The sequence below is a fragment of the Sphaeramia orbicularis genome, chromosome 7, assembly GCF_902148855.1.
Source record: "Sphaeramia orbicularis chromosome 7, fSphaOr1.1, whole genome shotgun sequence".
In the NCBI taxonomy this organism is placed as follows: Eukaryota; Metazoa; Chordata; class Actinopteri; order Kurtiformes; family Apogonidae; genus Sphaeramia; species Sphaeramia orbicularis.
The window spans coordinates 14,385,678-14,401,169 of NC_043963.1; the positions used below are offsets into that span (position 1 = coordinate 14,385,678).

At 35.9% G+C, this 15,492-nt stretch overlaps 1 protein-coding gene across 1 annotated transcript in view; it reads left to right on the forward strand.

Annotated features, from left to right (window-relative positions):
- LOC115421803 (contactin-3-like) overlaps positions 1–15,492 on the forward strand; it is a 113,702-nt gene that overhangs the window by 73,414 nt on the left and 24,796 nt on the right. Inside the window, exon 14 of the mRNA XM_030137741.1 lies at positions 9,943–10,101. Within this exon, the coding sequence (XP_029993601.1) occupies positions 9,943–10,101 (159 nt within the window). The remainder of the gene's footprint in view (positions 1–9,942; positions 10,102–15,492) is intronic.

The following is a 15,492-nucleotide window of genomic DNA, read 5'->3' on the forward strand; positions in this document are numbered from 1 at the left end:
CTTCTGCACAACACAACTGATGGTCCCAACCCCATCAATAAGGCAAGAAATTCCACTAAGTAACCCTGACAAGGCACAGCTATGAAGTGAAAACCATTTCAGGTGACTACCTCTTGATGCTCATCAAGAGAATGCCAAGGGTGTGCAAGGCAGTCATCAGAGCTAAGGGTGGCTACTTTGAAGAAACTAGAATATAAGAGATGTTTTCAGTTATTTCACACTTTTTTGTTAAGTACATAATTCCACATGTGTTCATTCATAGTTTTGATGCCTTCAGTGAGAATCTACAATGTAAATAGTCATGAAAATAAAGAAAATGCGAAGAATGAGAACGTGTGTCCAAACTTTTGGCCTGTACTGTATATAAGGTTTGAAAATTCTTCTGTTGATCAGACAGCAGGGGCCAAGGCTTTGGACGAGTGCGGTCTGTTGTCTTAATATTCTTACATATGTAACAATATATATGCTTTAACCCATTTCAGTGAGTTTTTGTGCTCTTGCTTCAAAATTGTCCAGAGTGCTAGAAACTTCCGTGTCATTATGAACACAGAACATGCTGTTAAAACTAACCACAGAAAGTACCTTTCTAGATACAAATGCCTGCGTGCAAAATCAAGGTTCCCACACGTCCTGGAAAACCTGGAAATTGATTGACCAATTTTCCTGTCATAGAAAACACATGGAAAATGAGAAAAAAGGTCAAATGTCCTGGAAATGCTTATGTTATCCTAGAAAATTATTTATCCACCCCCAGCCTTGTGACCTTGTGTGCCTAAACTGAGATGAAACAAAGGAAATTGTTTTTCAGTGATTTATTGAAAAATACAAATATTTTTAGAGGAAGTACAGGAGAGAAAGTAAGAGTGAAGAGAATGTCGAGTTTGGGATTGTCCAGTTGAACATTGTAACTCCAGTTTGTCAGGCTAATGAAGTGCTACGTTGTAATCTGTGGGTGTGTCTGCATTATTCTATGATACATTTGTCAATTATTTTTCATAGATAAACTACAGCCATAGACTGCACTGCAAATGTCTGAGTAATAAACATAGAAACCATCTGAGTAAATGCAAGTTACAACTATAGAAAAGAACACTTCCAAAGAATGAGGAGGACAGAGGAATGGATTAGTCTATGATGTGAGAACTTGTCTCTGTAGCGGCTGAAAATGTCATGGAAAATATTTTCTGGGAAAGAGTGGGAACCGTGAAAATGTACAACTGAACCAGATCTAGAACCAGCAGCCTCTGACACTATAACAGCCACAGATGCAACAGAGAATAAATGTTACTGTCATTTGCTGGTTATTTTTTAACTAGTTATCGTTGGTCAGTAAACCCACATTAATGTTCCTGGTGGGAACCCAGTAGCATTAAATGTTACGTAAATATTATTTTCCTCAGGCAAATGTGACATCAGGGAATAAGCAAGTTATGAAGCTAAAAGGTCTCTGTGTGAGTCTGTGAGTTTATTACAATAACAGAACCTGGTCTATGATTATGTACTCTGTGGGAAACACTGTAAAGGATGACAACAGGGTGATGCAGGTTAAGCTTTTTTTCAAATACGCAGTAAGCAGAAGTCTTACAAGCATGTTAGACTTTTGCACAGTACTGTATATGAACAATGATTTGACTCGCTTCCACTAAATTGAAATATTTCTACCTTTCTTCTGAGGCCAAAAAGAGATGTGTAGCTACAGTATTTATGTCTGTGCTGCACTATTGTCATGTGACATACATATACATACATACATGCATCTTCATATGCACCTTACCATGGGGTATTTATGTTCATCATGAATGTTTAAACCTTCGCGGATTTCTTGTCATATGCTGGCGCTGGTTGGATCCGCCTTATCCACCTGCAGAATTAAACATTCAGTAAAACTACTCAGAGACACTAAATGTCAAAACAGAGGATCAGGAGTGCGATGTTGGCCTCTGAGTACCCCTCTAGTCTCTAAGAGCAGTCACTTGATTGCATGAAATAGAGGAGGCTTTATTCTTTTATGTGCCACTCATCGCCTTGTCAAAATACAGAAGTTGACAGAGCAGTCCAAAATTCTAAAAATATACGACGATGACTTTCGGGCACTCCTACATACGTATCTCTTTTTAACGACCAGTATTCAGCAGCGTTGCAGAATATTTGACAATGGACGGTTTAGATCCCTGCCGGTGCTCACTCATGCACTATGTATACCTCTAGAGAGACGCAATTGTCAGAAGCTACATCGGGCAGAACAAACTAGAACAACTTTTCTTGTGTGTTTCAGCAAGAAGTCGGTCTGTATGGGGTAGCGGGTGAGAGCCGGGGGTTGTTTCTGGCTGTGATCGATACGCCAAATAGCGCAGCAAATTGACACTACGCAAATATGTTAAATGTCAGATAGGGTGAGGGATGATTTGGGTGTCAGGATTTGAAAAGGTTGGATCTATATCTTTATCTTGTAAGGATACCCACCAGCGATTCAGCTCGGCATATCGAAGATCCTCTAAGCAAATGGCATTAATAAGCAGCGCTTTCTACCCAGCTGAGGACTAAGTGGAAATAGGGCTGTTTAGTGAGTAGAAGCAATGTCAAGGCTATAGAAATGAATTGGCCTGGTATTGACTGAAAAGAAACTTGCCTGGGATTCCGACTGTGCATTATTTACACTTCCCGCTCACGGCAGCTGTCATGAATGCCTCGTTCCCCGGATCGCGTGACTTCCAATTTCGGGAGCCGGATAGAAAACCAGACGCTGTGTGTGAAGAATGTTTTTTCTTGATCACAGCTACACAGGTCTGATGAACTGACAGCGGTCTCATGTTGATGAAAGCGTTGGTTTTCCTCCAGTCAGCCAACAAAATGTCCCTATGAAACTATCCTGTGTGAAAACCTCCAATAACCTTATCTCCGTGACCCATAAAGGACATGAGTAACACCTTTTAACAGTCTGCAGCGCCAGACCAAGTGGACATAATCTATGACCACACACACGACATGTTGGCAGCCGACTACTTAAATGTGTGGTTGACCGGAATAACAAAGACCATTTTTCATTTGTTTCTGGTGCTATGCTGCCATTCAAATGGTGTATGGATTTTTTATAATACCTTGCGGAACAATGACAGTGAGTGAATTTTGTGTTTGTTGCTCAAAGCGTTGAATTTGCCAAGACGTTTTGACAACAGATTTTCAGTTAATCCTGTTTGTGTGAACGGTTTTCACTGGATTGACAAATGGAGCTATTGGTTGTTTTATTGTCCTGAACTGAAGTACCTGGTATTGAGTCTCAGCAGAGATACAGGGAAACAAATGACAAAACAAGGTGGACTGTAATGAATTCAAAAGATGTTTTTTATTTGTTTAATGTTTTTTTAATTGTTGTTTAATTAACAGAAGTAGCTTGTAAGATATATTGTGCTCTGCAGGACTCTCAAGTAGAGTTAAGTCTAAAATCTAATAATCTTAAAGGGGTCATATTTTAGTCATTTTTGAAGAGAAGAGTGAACTTTCCAGTGTCAGAAAGTTCTCTAAGGTGAATTTAAAGGGGTCATATTTTGCTAAACCCACTTTTATTATTCTTTGGTTCATTTATTTGTGTATTTGGACCCTAATAGTTCAAAAAGTTTGAATTTGAACCCTCCAGGTGCTGCAAAGCTATCTTTATATTCATTTTGGCAAAGATCTAGTGGATTTCTACAATCTGTTTTAATTCCTGCTTAATTTGTTACATCTATAACTAGTTACGTCACAACATTTGCACATATAAGGTCAAGACTTCCGACGAACATTTCTCTGCTTCGAGTCAATTACCTAAAATGTTCAGTTGTTACTTATATTAAGGAACACAAGTGGCTTAATGGGACAGAAAGCATGGTCAGCAACCTGGAGGGGGTGGGGTGTGAAGTGGTTCATGTGCATTTAAAGGGCCAGCGCTCAAAACGACCTTTCTGGTGTCATTACTCAGAAATAGGGTTGAAGATGGACCTGTGGAGTTGAATCAATGAAGAATTCAGACCCAAGCATAACATTTACAGTTTATGTAGAGCACAGGGAAATGTTTTAACATGTATTATTCCATTTAAAAAAGCAAAGTATCACTCCTTTAAATGTCTTACATACCATTTCACATGGCTTGGATTTAGTGCTTGGGCGAAGCCTATTGAAAATAACCAAAAACGTGCCAAAAAAGCTGAAATTAGCCATTTCCCCACATGGGAAATTGGAAAAACATAAAAAGTCACCAATGCTTAAGTCCCACCTCAGCATGACACTATGTGATGATGTTCATAATGATCTTAAAAACAATTATCTTTAAAGAGTGGATGGAATTGTTCAGTATTTGCACCTGCAGTCTGGTCTGTGTTAAGGCCCTATTCAGAAGACATATGACACTAATGATTTACTGGTGCAGACATGGTACAGTTTCCTTCCTTTGCATCAGAATGCCTAGTGTTTCAAGTGTTCCTTTGCATTTCATGCTACATGACGTACGGTGTTTAGCACTGTCACCTCAAAGCTAAAAGGTTCTGAGTCCCAGTCCCAGATGGACTGTGGCGCTTCCATGTTCTCCCCATGCTGTGTGGATTACCTTCAGCTTCCCCTGCTATCAGAAACACATATGCTAGGCTAATTCCTGTCAGTGCCCTTCACCAACTCACTGGCATAGATCTGGAGTCGGTCCCCGGGCAGCTTCAGTGGCAGCGACTGCTCCTTGTGTGTGTATTAGGATGTGAAATGCAGAGGTTGAGTTTTCCTACGGGGACAGTAAAAGTTAAACTCCATAATGAGAACTGCAGAATCCCTCAGTTGTACGTCTTAACCCTTTACAGCACACTCATTCAAATACTCTGAAATTCAAAATTTCAACCTTAGTGTTTTATTGGACATCATCATCTCCCTCCTCTTGCCATGAAACAGCTGAGCAGCACTTGCTAAAAAGTAAACACATGCAATAAAAGAACTTTTATAAGGTCATAAACTGACAGAAATCACTCATATTCACTATTGACAGCTTCAACATGTCTATAAAATCTCTCCAAATCACTGTAGAATCTTATAAAAACCAGCATCGTTCTGAACCTCACTGAGGCACGGGATTGGCCCCATATTTAATGCTTGAGGAAATTACCAAAAACAGTCACTTGCCTGATAAAGGGTTAAATGAGTGGGGTCTCACATAGGGTCACAAACTCATACTTCTATAGTATTTTGCATCTGTAACACAAGCTGGAATACCCATCAAAGCAGGCTCCAACTCTTAATGTAAATTAGGCAGATCTGAAACTTTGATAACATGTCACTGAATGTGTCTGGGATTTCAAAAGAACATAAGTACCAATGTTCTGTTTGTGTCACAGTGTCTCTGAAATGAAAGATCCCCCTAAGATTCAGTCTGCATTTGTGGCACAGCGGCAGTAACACATGATGTAACTGTCACTGAAATATGTCTTTATTTGATATGGATGTAGTTTTGTTTGCTTGGTTATGCACTTTTACACCCCAAAATTGTGTTAGTTTGCTGTAAGTCTCATAAGTAATGAAAAAGTACACTTCAAGGTTGCATAGTCATGTGATGCATCCGGTTAGTCATGTGATATTATATAGCAGGGACTATGAGTTTAGTTCTGCTTCAGAGATTATGGGAAAAACACATCTTTAAGAAGAGCTACTCCTTAGTTTTGGTTGGAGGGCATACAGTATGGATTATTTTTAATTATTATTTATATGGATATGTATGTGATGTTTATGTTAAATGTTGTGTTAAATATGCTTCTTGATGCCAACATTCTGATATTACATGTTATGATTTATATTATTTCACTTTTTCACGGTGGTTTGGTGTCAGAGATATGAAAAAATCACCGAACCATTCATCAACCATCAGTCGGAGCTTGGTTCTCTTCTCTAGCTGGAAGAAAAAGTTTAGGAGCAGCTACACATAACATGCATAAACCTTTAGTGGATCTGACCCTTAAAGTGGATCTGACCCTTACATTTAACCCTTAAAGACCCAAACAGCCAAAAGCATCTACTGATCTAAACTGTTAAATTCCTGTTGATCCACTAATCCTGTTCATACATGTAAATAATTGGTGTAAAATACAGTTTTTCATCTTTTCATAGTCATCAGATATGACCCATTTGGACGTTCAGAGGCTCCGTAGTTACCGTGGAAACACCGTCATCTTCTACAACACTGATTCACCAGTAAAACCCATGGAGTTAGATCAATGACAGTGGCTGGAGATGCTTTTTTTTGTACTCAGTTATTAATATCTTTGCTGAAAAAGTCACTTTTTCTTCAGTTTTCTCTGTTTTTGATTAAATAACCCTCAACTTTAATTTAATTTGTAATGAACATTTTCATGATCAGTAAAATAAATATAGGAAAATACTTGATTTACGCTTTTTAAAAAATGCAAAATACAGAAGATAGAAATCAAATAATTTGTGATAAATCACTTAAGAAAGGTTAAATAGGGAGAAAAATTCATTTGAGAACTGCAACGAAAGTAGCAGTGGGTTTTTATGGGTTAACTTGTTGAAACTAGCAGAAACCCTGCTCTTTCTCATCCGTCATTCACGCACTAGAAATCAAAAATCCAATCCAATCCACTTTATTTATATAGCACATTTAAACAACAAGAATGTTTCCAAAGTGCTGCACATCATAAAAACAATTAAATAATTAAAAGAAATACACTAAAAACAAGAAATAAGTACATAAAACTACAACAGTGCTCTAAATAAAAAAATAAACTCAGAAAGTAAAAGTAATAAAATAAATAAAATAAATAAATAAAAGACACAGAGGACCGCATAACTCACACGGAGTTAAAAGCCAGAGAATAAAAACAAAACAAACATCACTTTAAAAGCCGACTCAACAAATATCCCCATAGACGGCCCAAATAAATTAGGATTCTGCTTTTTCAAACAGCAGATATATCAGGTTAATGTACACGAGTGGCAGTGAAACTCAAAGCTGTAAGGACAAATGTTCTCCTGTAGACGTGGGAGCTGGAATGGAAAGCTCAAGAATGTAGCGTCTCTCAGCTCCGACATTTGCATGTGCACATAAAATGAAATTTTAATGTAAAGACAACAGTTTGAATAATGCAGGACTCGTTTAACTGTGATTATGGTGCTGATATTGTGATTGGTTTTAGTGGAGCCTGGTCACTGTGACATATGCAGACTAAAGAATGATTATATTTTCCATAATTAACTTATTGCTCTATTGGCAGTAGAAGCATTATTACCATGGTGTTATATTATCCATTCGCTTAATAATTCTGTTGGGCACTTTTCCAGTTGTGTTTTGCTCCTCTCCACTCACAGCTCTGAAGGTCAATAATAATTGTTTCTGACACAAAGACTCTTGAGTGATCATTTGGTTTTTTTTTTTGTTTTTTTTACAATGACAGTGGGGAAAAAAAAAATGCTTTAGATGCCACTTGATGATGGCTCACAAACACTCCACCGGGTAGTACTGGTTATGAAGAAGGTCACAGCGTACAGATAGCATCGGCGTCATTAGCATTCACACCACTTGGTGAGCACTCGTGCATTTTTGACAGTTGCATCATCATCAACCTGGAAGACGGTACTCAGGAGAAAACACCTTACAACAGGCAGTCTTACTCACTAAGTGTGTTTTATCATTAATATTTAATTCACCCTTGCATTTTCGCACATTTTTTGCTTTTTTATGCTTCGTTCTGAGGGTGTACTTTATGAATTTCAGACTTTTGTTTTTACTTGTTATTTTAAATTTTAAAAACACTTTTACAGCACAGTAACAACAAAAACAGAGAACAAAACAACAAGAGGGGGATGCCGTTCCATATGTGCTCCTCTGCTTTTCCACATCGGATCTGGTAACAAGAATTAGTGTCCTTTGGAAATGGCAAAAAGAACTAGGAATATGTGTCTCAGAGGAGGAATAGATCAATATCTGGAGAACTCAACAGTCAACCACTTCTTCAAGAACATGGAGGGAAAATCGCTGGAAAAATATAATTCGATTTTTCATAACTCCTAAAATTAAAGCTAAATATATGTCCTGAGTTCAACCTTGTTGGAGAGAATGTGGAGATATCAATGTAAATCATGCACATGTCTTTTGGTTATGTCCTAAACTTGCATCATTCTGGGATAATGTGTATTCAACAATTATTAAGATATTGGGTTATGCAATTCCTAAAACATGTTTTGTGATGTATTATTGATGATAATGTAAGAAAAAATGATAGATATTTGTTTAAAATACTATTAGCAGCCCGTAAAAAGGCTATTACCAAAAAATGGTGCAGATTACAACTAACGACTGGATACAAACTGTGATTGGAATATTTGAGATGGAGATTCTGACCCATAGACTGAGGACTAAAGAAGAACAGTGTCATGATAAATGGAGGAAATGGACATTTTCATTTCAATGTCACACTACAAAAAACAATTGTTAGTCACAAGGTTTATTGTAGTCATATGTCATATAAGCCATATGTCCCCTATGCTTGTCTTGTTTTGTAATGTACATAAAATAAACAATGAAAATAAAGTAAAAATAAATAAAAGTTAAAAAGATATCTGTAATATATAAAATAAAATAAAGTATAAAAAAAAAAGAAAAGAATTTGTGTCCTTGAATATGGTCCATTTCTCCCATCTTCGATTAAAAGTTCCCACCTTAATCCTCAGACGAAACATTTTTATAAATTTCAGTTTTATTGTGATTCAAAATAATAATAATAATGCAGTTGTAAGTATTCATAAAACACCCAGATAATATTTTGCCTTGAGCTAAGTTCACAGTGGAAACCCAGACAGTTTGTCCATATTAATAAGAGATTATTTGAACGTCCTCAAGACACCGACAGCACCTTCTTGCCTGAGCCAATGAAATATAATTAAGAGGATAAGGAATTGATCCTTGATTGTGTGCTCCATTAATGTGTATTAATGAGGCCAGTGTATTAAGGTTTTTTTCTTTTTTTCTTTTTTATCAGGAGCTGCTAATGAGTTTTAGTGAGATCAATATCTTTAAAGCCAGGGCTTTAAGGTCGAACGTATGTGGGTGTCAGGTAAAATGCTTATGTAAACAGAACTATATACTGTAGTCTAGCAGTCATGTTTCACTCGCAGCTTGAATCTAATTTCTTACATATATTTTTTAATGTATAAAGAACATTTACTTAGATACTTTGTAAACCTTGAACAAAAAGCCTGTTGTTTGTGTTTACGAAGCAGGTTGGTTAAAAAAAACATTCACTGCTTTAATAATTGGAATATTTTGCTTTAGATTAGAATCCACTTCAGCGCTGGCGTGGAGTGCGAGCAGAGCTAGGGGCGTTATTATTCTGCGGCCTGTCTCACCGCTCTCTAGTGGTCTATTATTTCTGATGAGCCGACAGATTCATTAGAACAGGAAACGGTAGATGAGGCTAAAGTAAAACATCACAATGCTTAATTGGAGGCATAATGAAAATAAATGATAAAATGTCGGTTCCTCGGGGCTAAGAGTCCCCTTTTTCAACTCTTACCTTTTAATTTGAATCCCTGCATCCACTTGCATCTGCTTTTTCATCGATCAGTTACCGAGAGGATCGTGAAAGGGAAGGTTTACAAGTTGGGTGAATATTGGAGAGTAAATCTTGAATTAACTTTTAATACCTCATGAAGGGCATTACTTCTCCTTAAACTCCAGTCTTTTTAAAGCTGTTTTTCTCTTGCTAATGCATATAAAGGCTTTCAGCTGCTCTAAGCATCACAGTCTCTGGGAGCACAACAGTTTTTCTGGATGCTCGTAATGCAAATATTATGGCCGTGTTCATTTTTTTTCCTTGTAATATAAGCATTTACACACGTCTACACCCACATTCTGTCTAATGCATCTGTGCCTCCGCATGTGCATGTATCTCACAGTGTCTGTTCTTGTGCTTGAGCCAGGCCCCCCCAGTCCTCCAGACTTGGTGACGGTGGAGGAGGTGACAGACAGCACAGCCCAGCTGGCCTGGAGTCCCGGCAAAGACAACGGAAGCCCCATCACCAATTACCTCATCCAAACCAGGACTCCTTTCACTGTGGGCTGGCAGAGGGTTAACACGGGTAGGCAGCACCTCAAGATGAAATTTCCTCTTGCACCACATGTGGTTTTATTCATATAATTCGCAGATCCCCGTAGGGAAATTCACTTATTTCCCTTCCCCCTAAAGCCAAGAGGTCAGGGTATTGGGTCAGTCACAGAGCGAAGGCTCCAGAGATGAGAGGGATTCAGGGTTTACTCAGGAGACCCAGAGGTCATGGTTGCTGCCTCCTACATGATCTCATTTACACCACTTTATTGACCTTCACACCTACATCGGTCCAAACCAGAAGCCTCTGCTTAAGCCTATTTAAGTGAACTCTACTTTAATAAGTTCTAGCGCTTCTTAAAGCAGCAGCTAAACACTTGTATTTAAAGCCATATGTAACATTTCTGCATGTATATATCTAAAAAAAAAGAAATGTCATGCCTTTAAGAAGTATTTTGTCAAATATTTTCTACAATTTTATGCCATTTAGTTTTATTTGATTCATTTAACCTTGGGGTGTCAAACTCATTTTAGTTCAGGGCCACATTTAGCTGAATTTGATCTGAAATGGGCCAAACCAGTAAAATAATAACGTAATAATATAGAAATAATGTCAACTCCATTCTCTATGTTTTAGAGCGAAAAAAAGTAAATTTACATTATGAAAAGGTTTATATCTACTAACTATCCTTTCAAAAGATGTGAATAACATGAACAAACTGAAAAAATAAGTGTAATTTTAACAATATTCTGCTTCAGTTTATTATTTACTCATTTACATTATAACTTATAGATCACAGTGGATCTACAAATGCACAAAATATTTAGTAACAGGCAGAATATTGTTAAAATTGTTCTTATTTCTCTTAAGACATTTCAGGTTGTTCATATTTGTTCAGGCTATTCACATTTTTTGCAAAATTATACTTTGTTTTAGGGTAAATACATGGAAATTTTTATGTTTACAAAGAGAGAAAATTGGATTTGCCATTATTTCTGTTATTATGATAGTATTTTACTGGTCCTGTCCACTTGAGATTGAATTGGTCTGAATGTGGAACCTGAACTAAAAGGATTGTTATTATCAGTGTAATTTTTGCATTTCACAAATTCATCCCAAGGGCCAGACTGGACCCTTTGGCGGGCCGGATTTGGCCCCTGGGCCGCATGTTTGATGCCTGTGATTTAACCCATAAAGACCCAAACATCCACTGGTGACCAAAACCATCTACTGATCTAAAATATTTGATATCTGCTGATCCACGTATCCTATCAATACATGTACATAACTGGTGTAAAATACAGTTTTTCATCTTTTCATGGTCATCAGATATGACCCATTTGGACATTCAGAGGCTATGTAGTTACCGTGGAAACACCATCATCTACAACACTGATTCACCAGTAAAACCCATGGAGTTGGATCAATGACAGTGGAAGGAGACATTTGTTTTATGTTCAGTTATTAATATATTTTGCTGGGAAAAAAATCACTTTTTCTTCCATTGTTTTCTTTTATTCAATTTTTTTTATTCAAAACAGTCTCATAACATATTACACAGGACATCACTGGTACAAAGTACACTCTTCTCTTCTTTTCTCTTGTCTTGTCTTGTCTTGTCTTCTCTTCTCTTGTCTTCTCTTCTCTTCTCTTTTTTTTTTAAAAAGAAAACAGAGTGTCAATATTGCTCACTGAAAGGAAGAAAAAGAGAGAGAAAAAAAGGGTAATTTGTGAATCTTTGTTGCATGAATATTGTCACATAAATATAGACTTTGCAGTGCGAAACATAACAGAGGAGTAATTTGTGAAGATCAATGCTTTTCATGGTCATCCTACTTTGTAGAACAATAACATGAATAGTACTAAAGATTATATATGCAAACAAACATATTTACATTTACTTACATGCACTCACAATTATCTACATGTATAAAGGATTGTGGGCGTGTCACTTTTCTTTTCTTTTTGTTACAAAGTTTTGATATAATAACCTTTGAAATACTGAGTTTTCATGAACATCCAAATTAAATATGGGAAAATACATCATTTACAGTGAAAAATACAAAATGCAGAGGATAATATTATAATAAATAGCGATAGATCACTTAAGAACTTGGGAACTACCAGAAAAGTAACACTGGGTCTTTATTGGTTAATTTGATCACCTGTTATTGGTATTATTTAACTTTAATTGTAACCGATTCATTAAAATGAAAAGAACTTTGAATATTCATCGCCAAATGTTTTTTTTAAAAACAGACATTGACTGGTAGTAGATTCTTAAAGGCTATTCACACCCCCCAGAAAACAGACTTTGACTGTATTAGAGTGGATGGATTTTGAACTGAACCTTCAACAAATACCTTAACACTGAAATAAACTCTTATTTTCCCTCAGTGGTAAGTTGAGAAGTGCAGTATTTGCCATAAGCCAGTATCAGGGCCGATTCCAGTGTTTGTGAAGTATCTTGTTTTTAGCGAAAATAAACTGGAATACTAAATTGGCTTTCAGTTCTGTTTATTTACAGACAACTAAAGTGCAAATTTAGTACTGAAAATATAAAGTAGAGTTGTGAAATATGCTGTTCTGGGAAGATATGAAGAGCTTAAAAGTTGGGGTCTGGACACTGAATACATTATTTATTTTATTTTATTTTCAGAATCAGAATCATCATACACATATCAAACACACAAGGAAGTCTTTGGAAGATGTGGTCTCTAGTAAATTATAAATACAAGATAATACTAAAAAAAATATAAGAAAAGGAAAATAGGAAAGAAGAAACTCTACATACATATTAACTGTATTTACATAAAGACATTGTGTCAACATAAGCAAAGTACGATTAAGTATCTGATGCCCTGTCCACACTAATGCAGATATTTTGCTAAACTCATATTTTTCTCTCCATTTTGCCTCTCGTCCACATGTAAACAGTGTTTTCAGTCGTAAAAACAGGTTTTTAAAAACTCTTTGTTAAAATCCAGTTTGTTTGTATCTGTGCGTTCTGGGAAAACAAAGAGAATAGAAAATGATGGTATCACACCCACTTTGCTCATGTCTGTTATTATTGCTTTGTATAATGAAGCTGCACCTGAAACATCAAATCCAGGTGTATAAATCAGTTTATGACCTGTAGTAGATCGAGGTCAGCAGAGACATCTTTGGGAAACAGACAGGACTGGGGTTATGGACAAATCCACATCATGCAAATAATACACAACCACGATGGACACTTAAGGAAAATGAAGTTTAGAGTTGAATTTGTTGTTGCTGCTTCACCTTCATGACAGATTAAAGCCTCTATATCTGCTGCGTCCATTATTATCCACGGTGTCCTCAGGTTGGACCACACTAACTATGGTTTGTTGACCAGTTTGTTGTCATTTTGAAGTTGTTATGAGGACAGAATTTTTTTTTTTTTTTTTTTTTTCACGTTTTTTTATTGGGTTTCTTTCAAACTTAAAAACCAATACAATATATAAAATAGGAATAGTACACTTTTTTTTCTAATAAACATATAAATGAACAGATAAACAAAATAACATCTAGGGGATTTCAAATGTCACAAATTAAAACACAAAAGTACTGATGAGAATGAAAATGTGCATACTTATATATATGTAACCATAAACAAAGAAATAAATGAATAAAATAAGAATAATAATTTTTTTTTTTTTTAAAAAGTAAATAAAAAAGAAATATATATTAAAATAAATAAAACAAAACCTATTAAAGGTACAGAGGGTGTGTTGCAAAAATAAAAAGATCCATCCTAGTGACAGTAATGATCACCTTAGTCTTGAAAGAAATAGATGAGGAGAGAATTATTTTTTCTAAATTAAGTTTTCACTGTCAAAATGTATTTTAAAAAAAACGAGATTTATTTAAAATAATAAAAGCAAATATCTGTTTACAAAATACCCATGCTAGTGTGGACAGGACGTAATTGAAGCCTGGAAAAATCAAACTTATTTTGAAAATAATCATTGCTTTTTTGCTGCCTGTATCCTGTGTCCTGACCTGCAGCTGTCTGAAAAAAAAAAACAACAACAACTTGTTAATTAATCACATACTAAAAAAAACCCATCCCCATTGTGCGAATGCCTTAAAGCTTGGACATTTGAATTTTTATCCTTTATAAGATGCTTTTCTCTGGCTCAGTGTGTGTGAAAAGAAAGGTTAATTAGAATAACTGCAAAGCTGATTTCTGGCCGAGTCACATCACACAGAGTTTCATTTTCAATACTTCATGATGATCAAACTACTGTTGTTACTGTTTTGATTGAAAGACTGGTAGAAGACGCTAATGTGCTTTTAAGCCAAGTTAAACACACCATGTGCAGATTTTACACATCGTTACCTTCCGGCGAAGGGTTGAGGGATTGTCCATTTTAGCATCTTCACACTTGAATGTGGGTTTTGAGAGTTTATTTAGCTGCTTAAATCAATATGTTCCTATTAATAATAGATCAAATGACCACATGTAATGTAAGAGGTTCAGTAAAAACCCACAGAGAGTTATCGTCTGATGCTGAAGTTCCCCGCCGTCTTCCTGTTCACTTCACACTGTGTTTTAAGCGACAGCTGTGATTCAAACCAAAATCAATTATTACAGGTCTATTTTTTAATACTGAGAAATTTTAAAACTGAAAAGACTAACTCACAATCCACATTTTATATTTTTTATTCTGATGGTGTTCTTTGATTATTCTAGTGCTATATAGATTCACAGTTAAAGACTTTAAAATGTTTGTTTTGGGGTTTGTTTGTTTTTTAAAAAGGTCATTTTTATTTTTAATTTTCAAATGTATAACAAGAAACATACAACTTGAACATCAAGCTGTTGTATCCAGTTCCTATCCTACTACGCCCCCCACCCACTCCACCCATCCCAAGTGCTGGACCTTCGTTAAGTTTATATACAGCTGGATATAATATTCTTACATACAAAAATATATAAACCCCCTTCAAATGTATGCACAGACACATACATACATACATATATACAGTCGCGGAAAAAATTATTAGACCATCAAAAGTCATCAAAAACAATAGTTATGCAATCAAGCACTAACTCTTGTGTGTATCATGTGACTAAAACAGACAGAAAAGAAAACATGGAATGCCTAAAAGGACTGTTTTGGCAGTATAATGCCATAGATATTAGGGGTGTAAGAAAATATTGGTTCTGCAATATATTGCGATATTTCATTTCACAATACTGTATCGATATTGAAACATACTGTATCGATATTTTTAGGTATTTACTCACATGCAAGTATTGTGGAGGTTCTTTTTTTTGTTTTGTTCATATTTTATTTATTTTTATTTAACACTTTTATTAAATAATGTCAGTTCCTTTGTTGGGATTGTACAAAAATAATGTTATGATGTTAGTTATGAACTAATTGAGTATGAACA